Genomic DNA, 17030 nt, shown 5'->3' with positions numbered 1-17030 from the left:
ATCTTGGTATATGTATATTTATGTATATATGCACACACGTTTTTACTTCCTGGATCGTTTATAAATAACCATTAAAACCATTAGATGGCTATCAACCAGGCAATGGCAAACAGACTTTTTATTTACTTGTTTATTTCAGGAATTTTCAACTGTTTGTGGACAGTAACACAGGGACATTATTTAAATAGTATATGTAATAAATCTTAAACGAAAATTTCTTGGTGGAGAATGAAGTAAAATTAAGTCACTTTAAGGCATTTCAAACATAACTAATTTTAATTAACATATAGTTTTTAAAAGCATAAACTGTGCTTTTAGCACTATTTTAATTACACTAATTTGTTTCTCTTTTAACTGGAAAAAAACAGTTCATTATGTCCACAAATTGTCATGGTGTGTATCTTTTTTTGTTTTATGAGAACTGTTAAAGTTGTTTTATTCCATGCTTTTTGGAACTGATTCTTGTTTAAGAGATACCATGTTCTATTTATTTTAATGTGCTGTTTAACTTAACGTACTTTGTGTTCAAATAATGTAAGTATTCAGTATGTGCTAACAGTTTTTAACACACATTCTGTTTTAAGTTAACTGAGTGCTTCTCTCAGACCTTGCACAAAACAGATCAAGTGCCAGAAAAGTTTTCTTCAAATCAAGCTAATTTCCTCTTAAATTTCACATCGATATTAATTACTGGCCCTGTGATATTTTGTGAACTGCTTACAACTTGTTGCCTGTATGAACAAATAATTTCATGTACAACGGGACACAAGCATATTAAAGCAATATGATCAAGCATTTTTGATCAACACTTGACCAACTGTTGAAAGGGACATCTAATACTGAAAGTAATGAAATTTAGAGAGAAATTGTACAGATAAAAGAAATATAAGAAAACCGTTTTGATATCCCTCACTTCAATTTGAAAGCCTTCTTCATCAACCTGCTTCCATTTCAGCACCAGTTGTTTGACTTCATCATCATTAAATGACAAAGATCAACTCTTTGCCAACAGCTAGTGATATGAACACTCTCCTAAGCCTTTTTCCTCTCCTTCTTAATTTTAGTGTTTTGTGTATTTTAATTAAGTTTTGAAAATATTGAACATATAGCTCTTTTTAAAGTGTTTTTTTGTTTGTTTGTTTGTTTTTAACTTTTTTTAATATAACTATAATCCTGATGATCATTAGTGAGAGGAAAAGGAAGAGGTGCTTTTATTTAACAGGAAATACTTATTGGGCATGCTGTTTAATTAGCAGCATGAAGAAGAAATATCTACTTAGCATCTGTTCTATGAATTTCAAATCATCAAAAATACAATGTAGCTTATTGACGTTAAATGTATTTTTTATTAACTAAAAACTTTAATTTTTATAGCAAGTTGTTTTAAGAGATCTTTTTCAAGCAATATAACTGAGTATCCAAAGAGAAAAGTGTATATACTTTGTGTCCTATCTGTATCCCACATTCATGCATTATATTCTTAAACTGTATTCAGCTCTGTTTTTATACAAATAATCAAGACCTCTTCTGAGTGCTGTAAAAATTTTATAAATGAAGAACAATAAGTGACTTTTGGAACTGTATTTGTCATTAACCCTTGAAATCCTTACTGGTTTGCAATCATTTTATCCCTTCTAGCATTTCCTAGTGATTTCTAACCATTTCAGCAGGAAGAACAAAGCACATGATAAGACAGTTAAGGATTTTCAGTTCATTCTAGTGATAAGTGACATAGCTGGCAATTGTTTCTCATCTGTATTAGTGACTAGTATTCAGCACCAAGTATCTATCTGCACTGTAGCTGTCACATGAAAATGAGTTCCAACATGGTAATCTCAAACTTGTCAGTAGTCATGTAAGTCAAATTATTATTTGAGAGAGTAGTATTAGAGAATGAAACAAATGTGTTTTGATATATGACTAGGTAGGATTCTTAATAGAAAATAACTGTTCACAAAATATCATAAAATGAAGCTTTCCTGACTGGATGGAAGTCAGGAAATTTAGTGTTAAGGTGGAAGATACATTCACAATGCACCCTGCTGTATAGCATATAGTAGGACATCAGACTTAACATAATTTCATGTTTTTTGTATAGTGTTTCAGTCATGACAGACCACATTTTATATTAAAGATTTGCAGTGTGATTAAGCAACATTTAAACATTGCTTAACGCTGAGAGAAATTGGTTGCTGTTGGAGTGAGATTTTTAAACTGAGTTGTAAGATTCCCTGTGAGTCACTGCAATTACAGATCTGTTACGGATGTGTGTAGGTGAGCTTACCTGATGATATGATCTTTCCCACTGTACTAGCATGTCATTTAATTGTGTTTTCCTGACAGGGCTACTAGCATAGTGGACAGAAAAATTTCTAGGCACAGATTTTACCACAACAGGAAAATAGTTCTGCCAACAAAAGTCAAGAGGAAGCTAGGCAGGAAATCTGGCTTGTATTATGTCTTCCTTTTAATGACTTGCTTTGACTCCATCCAGATGAGATCATAACTATATTTTCAGGCAATTACAACTTTGGTTGAATTGTTGTTTTTTTGAAATATCCAGTGGTAGTGAAACTGTTCATTTTAATCGTTCTCAAGAAGTAAATAGTAGTCTCTAAAATGTTTTTTGTAGTGGAGAGAAACAGTCATGTTGCACTATACTGAATTCCCATGAATGCAAGAAAAACCTACACACGGGGAGTGCTTTTTTGTTATTTCTTTGCTCCAGGAAAATATACATCAGTTAGTATTGTTGGAAATGTCTTATTTTTGCAGTAAACTTCTTTACGCTTTTGTCCACAATACAAATTCATACAGTGGAAACTTTCAGTAAGGAATAAAGAACCAAAGATGGGAAAAAAAAAAAAAAAAAAAAAAAAAAAAAAAAAAAAAAAAGGACACTTGGAATGCATTTCAAATTCAGTGCCTATCACTGAAAAGAACAACTTAATCTTCCTGTCCTTTTAGACTGAGAGCTTTATTGTCGCTCTCTCATGAACTTTGTCAGCTTTGTTTATAGCAGAATACTGACATATAACTACAGTGGTAAATCTGTTCTTTACATTTATTTGCCAGAAGGAGGGAATCAATTTTACTTTTCCACAATACACTTCAGGTGGCAATTTCTTTTCAAAAGTAATGATAAGCATCATATACAACGTGTTTGTTTTTCCTCTGTGGTTTGGAAATGTACAAGCGTTAATACTTATTTTAACAGATAAGTGAGAGTACATAGACAAGCATTTCTATAATTAACTGTTTGCATATCATTTTCTTTTGTTTACATGCTTGTTCTTCCTTCTTATCTACATCTTGTACTGTTACAACTTATTTTAGAGGGGAAAAAAGTGATATAAGGTTTAACTTTGTATTTCTCCTTCGTCTATTCGATGTACATCTGTAAATGCAATTGCAATCCTGTGCATGTTTTCTTCTGCACCCTTTTTCCATGAGACTGATATTGCTGCTGATCTTAATTACTGGCTTTAAAATAATAAAAAATCCAAAACACACATTCCTGCTGAAAAGTGTGTAAGGAAAAGTCATCACTCTAGGTAGGGGTCTTCTTCTGCCTTATAATTTATATAGGTTTAAGCTTATTACTGAGCTTATCACAGACTTTATCATTAACTTACTATATAAACTTTATATTTACTTTTTCTAAAGCACTATTTTGTCCTCTGCCATTTATGTTCTAACAATTATACCCTATATTTTCCTGCTTTGTTGTTACACCTGAAGCTATTTTATCATTTTGTACAATGTAATACAATTTTTTTTGGAGTGCTAATTGTTGGTGGGACTGCCCATTCAGTCCTCAAGGTTTACAAGTTTTTTGAGCTTATCTATGTCATCTGCTTGCTGCAGTATCTGTAATAAATATTTTCAATCCTATTTATGTGATGGGACCAAGCCAATTTTCTTGGTACTGCCTGTACATAGCAGGTAAAGTACACACGTTTTTTAGATCTCATGAACTTACCTCACTTAGTATTTTATTTGTTGTAGGAGGTCAAAGAAGAACTAGGAAAGAAAGCATTGGTTTAGTTTTCTGTTAGCTTTAGGACACGGACTTGGAAAATTTGTACAATACCAAACTTCAAACAAAGTTTTTGACAGCATACAAATCTTGAAGCACAAATAAATAATTTTAAGGATGATTCCAGGATACTAGATAGCCTCTGTTCACCTATGAGAATTTGATGTGAGGATTATTTAAGATATACTGTCTCTGATATTTTAACTTCAATATTCATCTAATTTGAATTCCCTGATTTTTATGTCATTTCTTATAGTGGTATTGAGAAAATTCTATTTTCTTTTTAGGTCTGTCACAGATTATGGATGTGTATCTTTAAAAAGATTAATAAGTTGTAAATCCAAGTTTCCAGTATACAAACTCCAAATTTATCCTTAGTATCCTACTTTTCCAAGTTAATGCACACATAATTACACATATGTAATGTAGAAATAAAAATGTGATGTATATATATACAGCCATATATAACATCTGTGCTTCACCACCTTGGTGTAAGTCATTTTTTTTTCCATGTGGATATCAGACATCAACTGATTATCTAGTGAAATTGTACATGTACAAGTTATCTATATTCAAGTGATGCTTGTGCCTTGGATTTGCAATGCTTAACTGAATCTCAAAAGTTCTTAATTTCTTTTGGTTTTAATGTCTTATTTATAAATAGTTATACTTTAATGATATTTGGCTCCACAGATTCTCATTGAGGGAGAAATGTAAGACAGAGCATGGATGTATGGACACAATATGTTTCGCAGATATGCAATTTGATAACAAATATATTTATTTAACAAATATAAGTCTCCCCAGTGAACCAAACTTAATGTCATCTAAATCAAGGATCTTTGTTTCACAAGAAGGATGCAATTGTACATTCTATTGTCTCTTACAATTGCAGCTTTTGTTGATAAGCTAGGTCGACTTTCATAACTGGTTTATCTTAGCACCAATCAAACTTTGTTTCTGTTTACTCAAAAAATTGCTATTTTCATTCATTACTTCTACCAGTAAGTAGAAGTAAGTACCATAGTACTTACAAGAAGAAGTACCATTACTTACTTACAGTGCTCTTTTCCTTTCTTTTTTTTTTTTTTTTTTTTTTTTTTGTTCCAATAGTTGTCACCACGAGCTGGTGCCATTTTTGGTTAAAAATGTGTAATTCCAAGTATATGAAAAGGTTTAAAAAAAAAAAAAAAAAGTTATGCATGTACTTAGGCATGGATTTAGTGCTGTGAATGTTAAGTTCTAAGCCAGCCACTTAGCTTTAGGTATCGATATATTTTCCTAAACCAGCAGCACCTTGTTCTGTTCTGATTCTTGTCATCTTGTCAGACACAGTGTCAGCCTCTGAGAGGAAAGATTTGTAGTGGCTTTTCAGAAGAGCATATTAGCAGTAGAAGACTATGTAGTGCTGTAGTAGTGCTTATTAAATTTGGAGGTATCCACTCATTAGTGAAACTATGTTCTTTTTGTTGTAAAATATTCTGGTAATTACTATTTCTTTGACCTAGAGAGATATGGCTATTTAAATGTTTTATTTTTAACTGTCCTTTACTTCCCATTTGAAAACAATTCTCAAATGACATCTGTGAGATTGTCTTACTTAGATATTCATTGAGTAGTTCTTGCTATACAAAATTATTTTGCAATAGTTAGGCAACATTCAATACAGAAAGGATCAAGCTGCTGGTTGTCTTTTGCAAAGCTATGAGTGCAGTAAAGTAGCCAGTGAAATTAATGGGGTCTAGCCCTTGATACCACTAAGAAGTGTTCATCTAGATAGGACAGATGCATTTTGCATGAGCTGAATTTCTTGGTATTTTTCAGCACACTTACAGTGAAAACCAATGAAGATAGACAGAACAATCTGTAGGTCAGAACATAGAGATGCTCCTTTTTTCACATTAATGGGATGACCACAAGGACATTAATTCATGTCTCCCCTTCCTTCTTGACAACTGAGAACAGAATAATTTTCCCAGGATTTTAATTACAAATAATGTAGAAAGAGGGATTTTAGGGTTTATTATTATTTTATGTTAAGGCCCAGAAAAGCTCCAAGGTGTTCACTTAGACATGGTACATTCATTTTCTATGGCTTTACATAGGTTGCTGTTTGCAACATTTGCTGCAGTTACAGATGCAGCAAAAATTTGATCATTCTACCATGTTTACTTCATAGGCATTTCTATCATGTTTACTTCATAGGTATTGGTTGGTGATACTATAAGATTTATCTTTCACCTTACCTACATTTTGTGATCTGTGAGTAAAAAGCATATCCAAACAGGTGCAAGGTTAGGTCAGGATACACCATTAAAATGCTGTTGTCTTTTCTCATCTCTCTATGTGTAGAGATATAGACTGAATAGAAAAGATCTTAATATGATAGAAAAGATATGAATAAATATCCTAAATATAGATATATATGGAAGACATATATCTATAGATATATATTCTTAAACATTTTTGAGGGCAGAAATTTGAGGTCAAATAAAATGTTGGAAATCCTCTTGAAATAATTCTGTAACAAAGTGTTCTTTTCTTCCAAGATTTTGTAATGTAGAAGGCTTTCATTTGTTTTTGTGCATGAGCACGCTAATGTGTGACATTATTGCAGCTGTGAGATTCTAAGACATGACAGGGAGAGGGATGGTTTTATTCATTCTATGTGTATAGAGTAGCAATGTTGTGCATTCCTTCTATATGGACTAATTTGCTTTTTATTTTTTTTTCTTATTGTTTCTTAAAAACAGCTGAATTGTGAACAAATGATTTAAAGAGGCGCTGCTGAATATGTGGCTTCTGTGCTCTCTTGTCTGCTGGAGCTGTTAGCTAGATACTGAATGTGATAGGACTTCTCCATAAAAGCTACCAAGTATTATGGAATATATAGAAGTATGTATAGTATAGAAATACAAATATATTTGGAAAAGTTTATTAGCCATTTTCAAGTGATTAGGGATTTATTTTGTGTATTTACATTTTATTTTTTTGCATCAAGTCTTTTCTTGGCAAATTTTATTTTTTTGCATCAAATGTTATGTCAGTGGGTATATGATTAACAAGTATTTTCCTTTTTTTTTTTTTTTTTATGATGTGCATAGCTAGATTTTAATTAAAGATAGTTAAATCCTTTTAAAAAATACTCAGTTCTACCATCTTGTCATATCTCAAGGAAAAATGTTTACTAAATCTCATAAGGAATTGATGAGAAAATTTGTATTTGCATGGCTCTTTGGAAAACATGTTGTTTTACCATTCAATATCTATACCTGGCAAGATACCTTCCATTCTTGTTTTTCAAGTTGAAATAGTTTACATGAAGGAGTTTGACAAGAACGGCTAAGTTTTTATACAGAGGAATTATACCGCTGATCAGTGATTCACAAATTCTTCATTATGTTATTAAGGACACATTCAACAACAACAACAAAAATGACGTGGACATGCAGTCATAATTCAGAATTCACCAAGACTATCATAACTTTTTAAAACAAGTACCCGAATTCATGTTTTTTTTTTATATGATTTAAATAAGTGGTTTGGCTATTCGGTTTTCTGAATGTGCAAGCATACCTTTTTGGTTATGATGCCTAAATAATCATCCAGGATTCTTTACAAATCCATCTTTTCAATACTTGAAATGATTCTGCTGTAGCATACTATTTCTATACCTTTGAAAAGAGAGGTCTCCTGCAGATGGTATAGTGTTGAGAAGTTAAATTTTCTGTATTGTCAAATGTCCTTAATGAATGTGTTACGTATTTTGTGATCATCAACTTTGCCAAAGATGGCCTGCTGTCACTGAAATAATTCAGCAGTGTTTGCACCTTCTCACTCTACTAAATGCTATGGATAGACTCATTTGAAATGCAGCTTTTCAGATTTTGACCATTCTTATCTGGAATGCGACTTTCATTTTAAATTTGGATTTAAGTCCTACGTTAATTTGGGAATTTGGCCAGAGATGCAAGAGAGTGAATTTTTAAATGTATTTCTAAGATCTTGTTGGATCCTGTTTTCAGCTTTTTCATGCTTTTGAGTTTCAGATAGCTTCAGTGAAATGTGCCATAGGCAATGGCAATGTGGCTATGTGCCGTTGTACGTTCCTACTGGTTGTCCTTACCTCAGACTTGAATTAAGTGGGATAACTAAACTGTGTAATTTTGTTTGCCTTTTTTTTTATTTTATTTTTTTAAAGCATATTGTGTATTTTATCTGTGTTTATCAAAGCTCATAATGAAACTTGAGTCACTTTTAGTTATAATCACAGAATGGCTAGGGTTGGAAGGAACCTTAAAGATCATCTGGTTCCAAACCCTCTGCCATGGGCAGGGATGCCCCCCACTAGATCAGGTTGCCTAGGGCCTCATCCAACCTGGACTTGAATAGTGGGTACCCATGAGGTTCTCTCATGTTTAATCTTTCATATTTATTGTGAACAATTCTGGTTTAGCTAAGGACATACACTTAGGCTTGTCTTGGACTTGCAGTTTGCAACCATAAAAATTGGTTAGCCTTAATCTGTTTGAAATCAATGGGAAATGAGTTCCTGTCTGTGCATATAGGTCATCAAACTTAACTCCACGATTTGCTATTAAGAGCGTATCAGATCTCCTGTATGTTTCAAGCACGGGAATTCTTCTAGTAACTGCTTTCATAAAGTGGAAGATATCCAGTTAAAATACAGTATATCACTTATAACAAGTATATAGCTATTCTGGTTCTGAGGAGTGCATGTGAAGCTAATGCTTCACATTAGCTTTTACACAGCCTTTTAGGGATTTTCTTGAGAAGTGTAGAAATGTCCTTGTAGTTTATGTACTTACCTTTTGTCTAATGATTTTTCAGGAAAGCAGCCAGTTCACAATGCTTCTTTGGACAATGAGCAAATTAGCTCATTGGAGGAACCAGAGTAACATCTATAGTTTTTGTGAATGGGAAAGTTTAAAAATAAATAAATAAAAGATACACCGCCTGTGCCCCAAATAGAGTCAGGAATATCAATTCCTTTTGGAATTCCTTTTTTATGAGTTTTTAAGTTAGATCCTGTCTAATGCAAAACAATGGGAGTTTTCTCAATGCCATCACAGGCACATAATTGGTTTTAAAAGAATGTACATTATCTACTTTTTTTAGATTAATTTGTATTGAGAAGTGTCTTTTCGGCAATTTCAGTAATGATATTAAATTGTAATTGTAATTGGTGTAATTTGTAACTGGTATCTTGCAGTCAAAACTATCCCAGTTTACTGTACTCAACAGTAAATGTTCATTATTTTATGAAACCCATCCTTGTGTATATGGCATGTTGGCAGGTGTTCACAACATACCACACAACAAATAGGAGAGGAAAAAAAAATCACAGGAAGATTTTATGTAGGGGGGGAAATATATTTTACTTTAGCTAGAGAATAAAGTTAACATTCTGCTGTCACTGAAAGCATCAGTCAGACTTTACTGGCCAGTGGAGATAGTATTGCTGCTTTTTGTCTTATTAAAAGATGTTTCATCTGAACAATGAATGGCATAGTCAATATAGATGTCTGCTTTTCTGTGTATACTACATACTCTGCAATTGACTGAAAGTCTATAATTTTTTTACTCTTACATAATTCAGCATGTAACCATCTCATTTTTCTTTTTTAATTATAAAAATATGAAAAGTATAAATGAAGCTACTCAAAATACATTATGCTTCCCTGCAAAAGTAATTTGAATCTCATGAAACATTAATGCATGAAATATGGAGAGTTGTTTTTGTGCTATACTGAAACAAACTTAGAAAAGTTTCTTCTCTATGTTATTAAAACTATGTATTATAGAGAAGTCATGGAGGATGCAGTGTCATATATTCACATACTTTTGAACTGTGGTTTTGTGAGGTATAAGAAACTAGTCATAGACTAGTGTATGCATATGTATGTGTAATTTTAAAATAATAGTTTATACAAAACTAGATAATCTCATAGAATTGACCACCTGTATAAATAACTTCATTTTAATATTTATTCTCTCTCTGTACACAACTTGCATGTGCACATATCTATTAAAAAGTGCTTTTGAGAGAAGGTAACCTTTCCATTTATGTTTCAGAGCTTACAATATGCACATTAATGAGAGAATGACAACTAAAGCAGAGACCAGAGAATTTTGTTTGTTTAAACGTGATTTGCTAATTCCTTGCTGTGAGAAGTTTGCATTCCAAATTAGTTAAAATATTTATGTGGGCAGAAGCATAATTAACTAGAAGTGGGAGATACTTTTTTGTTTCCCACAAAGAATCAAGATTTAGTATAAAAACACTAATTGAAAAATGTTCCAGATTTAAGCTAAAGCAGCAAAGTTTTGCAGAATATATAAATGTAATACTCTTTCCTTCCACTAGTAAATGTTTGTTTCCAAGGTTTTAGACCTCTTGATTTTAGGTGTAAATAATTCTGAATGTTTGAAATGAAACTAGAATTGTATTATATGATAGTTACTAAAACTAAAATGAAACAATACCCTTGAGCAATGGATCTTCAGGTGAAAGGAGGTCTGAGAAATGGAACAAAATAAACACTGGTGATTAACAGTAGAGGGAGAATAAGACAGCCAAATTCCTGCTGAAATTTAGGGACAGATATAAGTAAAAATTTTAGATGATGTGTTTGCCTTGTTATTCTAACTTACGTTTTTAGTAATCTAGTGTGCCTCTAACTTTAGAAGGACCTCTATTGCTTGGAACAGATTATTTTTTTTTAAAGGGTTAATTTGTCTTCCAAGTTGTTACTTGGAAGAAACACTAGTTTTGAAGGTAGGAATACCACATAGAACATAAAGAAATGAGACTCATCTTGCAATAAGAGAAAATCTCAGGAATACAAACATTACAGGAAAAAAAGATGTGCATTGTACTCAGGAACAAAATAGAATCAAATCTCTTCCTATAATCCAATTACACTTGTTCACAGAATATTTCAATTCTATTGAAAAATACGGAGAATTGGAATGAAAGTTGCAGAATTTAAACAATCAGGGAAGGTGGCAGCTAATTTATGATATAGATTTACACTAAAATTTGCAAAGAGCTGCTTCCCTTTACATGGTTATTTTCTTATATTTGTAAATAAATGTCAAATAGATGATTGTCTAAACTCTTTTAAAAGTTTTTTGTTTTGTTTTGTTCTGTTTTGTTTTTTTCCTGAAGAGAAAATATCTAAATTCTTGGACAAATTCTTGGACTGAGCAACCAGGAATTTGCTAAGTGCACCACACCTGTTAAAAAAAAAAAAAAAAGCTTATGCGATGTGTAGTTAAGGAACACAATACAGAGCTACTGAAATCAGTAAAAGACATTTCATTAACTTCCTTATGGTTATGGATGCACAGTCAATATAGATTTTGCTAGCCTGGTATTTTTGCCTGCAATGGCAAAAGAGGATGAAACAAGCATACCCATGACCTCTTGAGCTTGTTCTGCCCTGGTATGAAAAGTTGTGGTTGCCCTTGGGTATGTAGGTACTTTCCAAGAGTTGCCTGATATGATGAAGCATGGCTGTTGGTTCTAAGTAGGTGAAGTGCATGCAGGTATTGTTATGCTCGTGGTGTACTTAGCTGTTTTCTTTTATTACATCCTTTATTAACCCTGTGTTTTCTCCCAGATTTTCATCATACTATCACTTCGGTTGAAGGATGGATGGCATGGGACTACTCATATCACTATAATCCTACTGTAGTAGTGTGTTTAGTCTGCCACCAAGAAAAACACTGGATGGCTCTTACTCTTTGTCTGCTCTCTATGGGAACTTGTGCTTTTCTCATCAATTCCAAGCCTATAGTCAGATGAACAGCTAAAGTACACATAACATGAAATTCTGATAGGTATAGAAGAATATGTAGAGCCTAGATGGAATTTGAGTTTGAAGTAATTGATGAGTACTGAAACAAAGAAAAAAAGGGGGGGGGGGAATATATATATGGAATATAGAAATTTACAGTTTAAGGCAATAATAGTTATTTGCTTTAGAGAGTATAAAATGTGGAGTTATGTTAGGATGAATCTGTTGGATTAGAAATAACATTTTTAGTAAAGATTTTACTCTGTTAGAAAAAGGTAGGGTAGAAACAGAAATTGAAAATTGTAATAGCTAAAGAGAAAGACAACTGCTTGAGAAGATTCATGGCATGATTTATAAAAACTTAATACATATAGAAAAAGTAAAAATGGAAGCTGAATATTAGATAAAAACCTCCGTGCTTCATTAACCTCTCTTCAGAAACAATCCTATGAGGTGGAAAAAGCAGAGGATGATGCAATTAAATATTGCTTCTGTGAAATTTGTTTGTTTTTCAAGTTGTGATGAGATTTTGTATAATCATTGAGACTTTTTTTGGATGTAATTTAGTGCAGGCACGTGCACTAAATAAAAGCATTGGGAATCTTGCTGTAGGCTATTGGAGGAGTTTGCAGGACAGGACTGGGGATGAGGACTGGAGAGATGGGACATACTTTTCTATCCATACTGAAACCACCAAATATGGTGGTGGGTCTGCTTACTGGGAAGAAGTTCTGCATTGCACACTTATTGCTGCTTAGTACAGATTATCTCTTTGCAGCGTAAGTATAAGAAGTGTCATAGAACAATCTCTGAACATCTGGCATTCCACACTATTCGACTGCCAGAACTGAGATGGGACTTTTGGTTTGATAAATCAGAGGACTTGTAACATAAGGTATGCTGTCATTATGGGTGTGTGCAGCATGGGGTTATGCAAGTGGGTTGTCAATAAAAGGAAAGGGGTTAAAGAATTAGCTGATCCAGAGTTTAGGAGTTTAGAATTTTGCAGCATGAAATGGTGATAGTGAGTTAAAGCAATTTGAATCCTGTCCTCAGGACATAATGACAGATCCTTCAAGTACAAAGCATCCTTCTCTGACGTGCAGTTTCATCAAACCTCTGCTAACTTCATAGGGAACAGAAGGCAATAAACTGCTTTTAGGTTTGAGCCTTTCTTAAGCACTACAGTTTCTTCACTGTTGCACCTTTGTCAATGCTTTTTAAAGACAGTGTTGTGTTGGTGAAAACATTGCAATGAAATTATTTCAAATTGTTTGATCCTTTTCCAGGAGAAAAGTATTTTACTCTGAGCCTGATTTTGGCATTCCTTAGAATAACGCTAATAGGTTGAGGGTGATGCCAGTGGATGTAATTAATTTGCCTTGTGAGTAAGCAAATGTCATGGTTGCAATCCTTATTTTTATAAAACCTATTTAGCATGAGATAAAGGTTGAATGCTTTCCTTCTCCATCCTTGGCTTATGGAATTTGAAAAAAAAAACAACCAACAGATTGCATATACATTTTAAATTTGTTTATTATTGCTTTGGATACTCAGTCTCCTTATTGTAACATAAATTTCAATATAGCCAAGAGCATACACGTGAGCCTCTAAACCTAAGCTTCCTATATACTCAGATACCTTAATTAGATAGCTCAGAGCATTTAGTTTGGATATTATTTAGGTTTTTCATTTCTGAATCCAAATAACTTTCCCAACTACTTATCTAAAAAAAGGGAGTAAGAGCACTGTCCAATTTCCCTGAAAGACAAGAGAAGTCAGTATATATATATACAGGTAATAAAACCAAATAGATAATTGCTTTTTCAACTTCTGTTTGTTTTAGAGGAGTAGAGACCAATAATTTTATTGTCTGATTTCATACCTTGTAAATACTTGACCTTATGGTTTTTAGGCTTCATCAAAAAATAAAATATATATTTAATATATGCTAGCATGTAGAGGTCTGTGCCCTGTTATGATAGATACTATATTAGTATGCAACACAACCAATGCTTGTCCTAAAGCTTTGATATTCCAGCATTTAAATCATGGAAATTCAAGTAAATACTGGAAACAGATGGAAAATTACAAATTGTTAGCATGATTAACATGACCTAAATAAATAAATAAAAATCCTAAATCTTCTGCTTTTTAACATACTTATCTCCATTTTTAAATAACATTTTCATGTAGTTGTCACATATAAAGGCACGTTACATTTGAATATCTTAACATAATGCAAATGTTGCCATTCATTTCATTGAGTAGGATTTTACCTTTTGTTTTAAGTAAAATGCATAATGTTGCATTTATATTTTGTTAAAAGTGAATTTCAACTGTAATATTTTTTTGTGATGTCTTAGTATGAAATAGATTGTGCATATTATCTAATCTTTAGATACCTGTAAAATTTTAAAATTTGTGATATATGATAATTGGTGTAATATCCACACTGGAAAGGTTTGTATTTCAAAGGATATTAGTGGCGTTTTCCTATATTAAAAAAATACAAAAGTGTTATCAGCTAAGACACACAATCTGATGTTTCTAAAATAGATGCTTAGAATTTTTGTTTCTCAGAAGCAGACAAAAAAAAAAAAAAGTAACATACAAATTAGTAACTCCAAGCTTTATTTTCCAAAATGCATCATAATTTGTTGTCTATGGCAGGGTAGAAAAAAATCTCAAGAAGGGAGTGGATGGGTATAGGGAAGGATGTTGTTCTTTATCATCCCTGTGACTAGCCAGATAATTCTGTTGAATGACCAGAGCTGTTAGCAGTGAGCCAAATAAACTTTTTGTAATATCAAGATGGATGGAAAGTCGTAACTTCTTATTGAGAAAACCTTTCTTTTTGCGTAGAGTATTCCCTTCATTTTGTGTCTGAATTATTTTATTGGACTACACCAGTCCCTTAGAGTAATCCCAGCTATATTACAATGACCTGGATTTTCATGTTTATTACACATGTAGCTATGTTATTACGTGTCCTGCAATGGTGTCATAAAATTAACTACTCAGATGTTGGGTTATGAGAGTCTTCAGAGCTTTGCACTGATGATATCACTAACTCTAGTGTGAGCCCAATTCCACTGTCAGATTCAAGGTCAAGTCTGCTGAGCTAGAGCTTGGAGCAGCAATTGTAGACACTTTCTAAAATGGAAATTAATGGAACATATTTCCTAGGAAATTGTTGTTTGTTTGTTTGTTTGTTTGTTTTGGTTTCGTTTGCTGGTGGTGTGTTTTTTTTTTTTTTTTTGTGTGTGTGTGTTTTTTTTGTTTATTTATTTGTTTGAAAAGTTTTCACTTTTTTATTGCTTCGAAGATAATACAATGAAAAATGTTTTTATACAAGTGAAAGTTAAAATCCAAAATACTTTCTTTTGACTAACTAAAATATCAAAACCAGTTGAATAGGTGCAAATAGTGGCTCAGTCTAATTTTTCTTGAAAGTTCTACAATATAATTTGCTTCAAAAAAAAATATTTATTCAGGTACTCACAATACAGGCATCATAAAAAAAAAATACAACAAAATAAAAATTTTCAGAACACAGAACAAAAAAAGCAGTAAGTGGAGCCCACTCAAAACACTCAACTTGATTCACACTCCCAGCTTCAGTAGTCAAAGTTCTGTGAAAGACTTCAGGTATTTTTTTTTTCCCAATTAGAAATTGTTTGTAATATAGATTTAAATTATTTTTTCTAAATCTGTTATCTGTTTTCATACCTTCTTATGTTCTTAGATTCTAGTTTTACACTCGTTTGTAAGCACTTATACCTAGCTTAATCAGAACAATTCACTTTGGTTATGAAACCAAGCAGGATTTGCCAAGTCAGTTTTCAAAATCTCCCAGTTAAAGTATTAATGTGTCTTAAATCAATGGAGTCAGGTAAATGTTTCCTGTAGTATGTGGGAGGAAAAAACAGCAACAGAACACAAAAATCAGAATCATCAAAATTTGTTCCATGCAATAAAAGGTTTGCAGAGTTTACAGAGTTTTTCTGACTGATTCTATAGAAATCTGTATTTTTGGAATATAAATAATAAATAAACCACCTTAAAATATATTTATGAAAAATTCCTTATATTTAGCAATTCATTATATCTACAATTAATTAATACATTTGTCTTTAGATCCCAAATATCAAACCAGTTCTAAGAATTGTATCTTTGTTTTGGTGACAGGAAAACTGAAAAAAAAAAAAAAAAAAAAAAGAGCACCTCATAATCACCAAAAAGTTTGACAAATAGAACATATTTTGTTTTGATCTCAGGGAACTTGAATACTATTCTAAAAAAATTAAGAGTTCAATATATGCTACCAAACAACTCAGTGCAAAATGCAATATGGTATGTTAAATTTTTAAGGTACATAAGTGGAAAATGAAAATACTTCTTAACTTTATGCTGGGTTTCCAAAGACTTGATTTCGGTGCTATCAAAGCAACTGGAAATATCTAAAATGGGTAAGACTAGAACAAGCTTATTTCTAGGGCATTTTTATTCGTAATTAACTTCGTAAATAACGTAAATAATTTGTAAATAACGTAATAAGCTTGAATTTGTAATAAAACTAACATGAGAATGTTCTTAATAATTTTTTGATTGTATTTTATATTGACTTGTTGCTGAGATTTTAGATGGCATTTTAGTGAAAAGACACAAATGGGGAAGTGTTACTCCCATGTGTGGTCCACAAAACCTGGATGAATGGATATCAGTAGGCTACTAAAATGTATTTTTGTGAAGATAAAGTAACATTAATTCAATATTATGAAACATATGAAACATTACATTAAAATATCAATACATTTGCAAAATGTATATTGAAAAGAAAGGCCAAGATTACATATAAATATTGAATTTTTATCATGGATGTTGTTCTTCACTCATAGCAATAAGTCAATAAGGAATAAATTTGTTGACATTAATGCAGTTGCATTAGCTTAAAACATTAAACAGGAGGAAAGCTAGAATTTATAGGGGAATACTCTTTGTTTGAAGACAGTTAGGTTAACGTTTTAAGATGTACAAATGACATTTTATTTTTTCAGAATCAACACCTGCTACACTTTCTTTTCATAGGCTGAATAATAAAATGCTCTAGCACACAGTGAAATTTTGTATTCTGATGTGGCTAATAGGTTGAACAATGAGCATCA

At 32.2% G+C, this 17030-nt stretch overlaps 1 protein-coding gene across 8 annotated transcripts in view; it reads left to right on the top strand.

The window, feature by feature from the left end:
- The window catches only part of NOVA1 (NOVA alternative splicing regulator 1), a 147798-nt gene that overhangs the window by 124915 nt on the left and 5853 nt on the right, over positions 1-17030 (top strand). Inside the window, exon 5 of one of the 8 annotated variants that reach the window (XM_082761133.1) lies at positions 11686-17030. This exon is cut by the window's right edge and continues 543 nt beyond it. The exons of the other annotated variants lie outside the window; for them this stretch is intronic. Coding sequence (XP_082617259.1) covers positions 11686-11760 — 75 coding nt within the window. The 3' untranslated portion in view covers positions 11761-17030. The remainder of the gene's footprint in view (positions 1-11685) is intronic. 8 annotated transcript variants of the gene reach the window in all.

The sequence above is a fragment of the Aythya marila genome (genome assembly GCF_965140915.1).
Source record: "Aythya marila genome assembly, chromosome: 5".
Classification (NCBI taxonomy): Eukaryota; Metazoa; Chordata; class Aves; order Anseriformes; family Anatidae; genus Aythya; species Aythya marila.
This window is presented reverse-complemented; position numbering and strand designations above follow the sequence as displayed.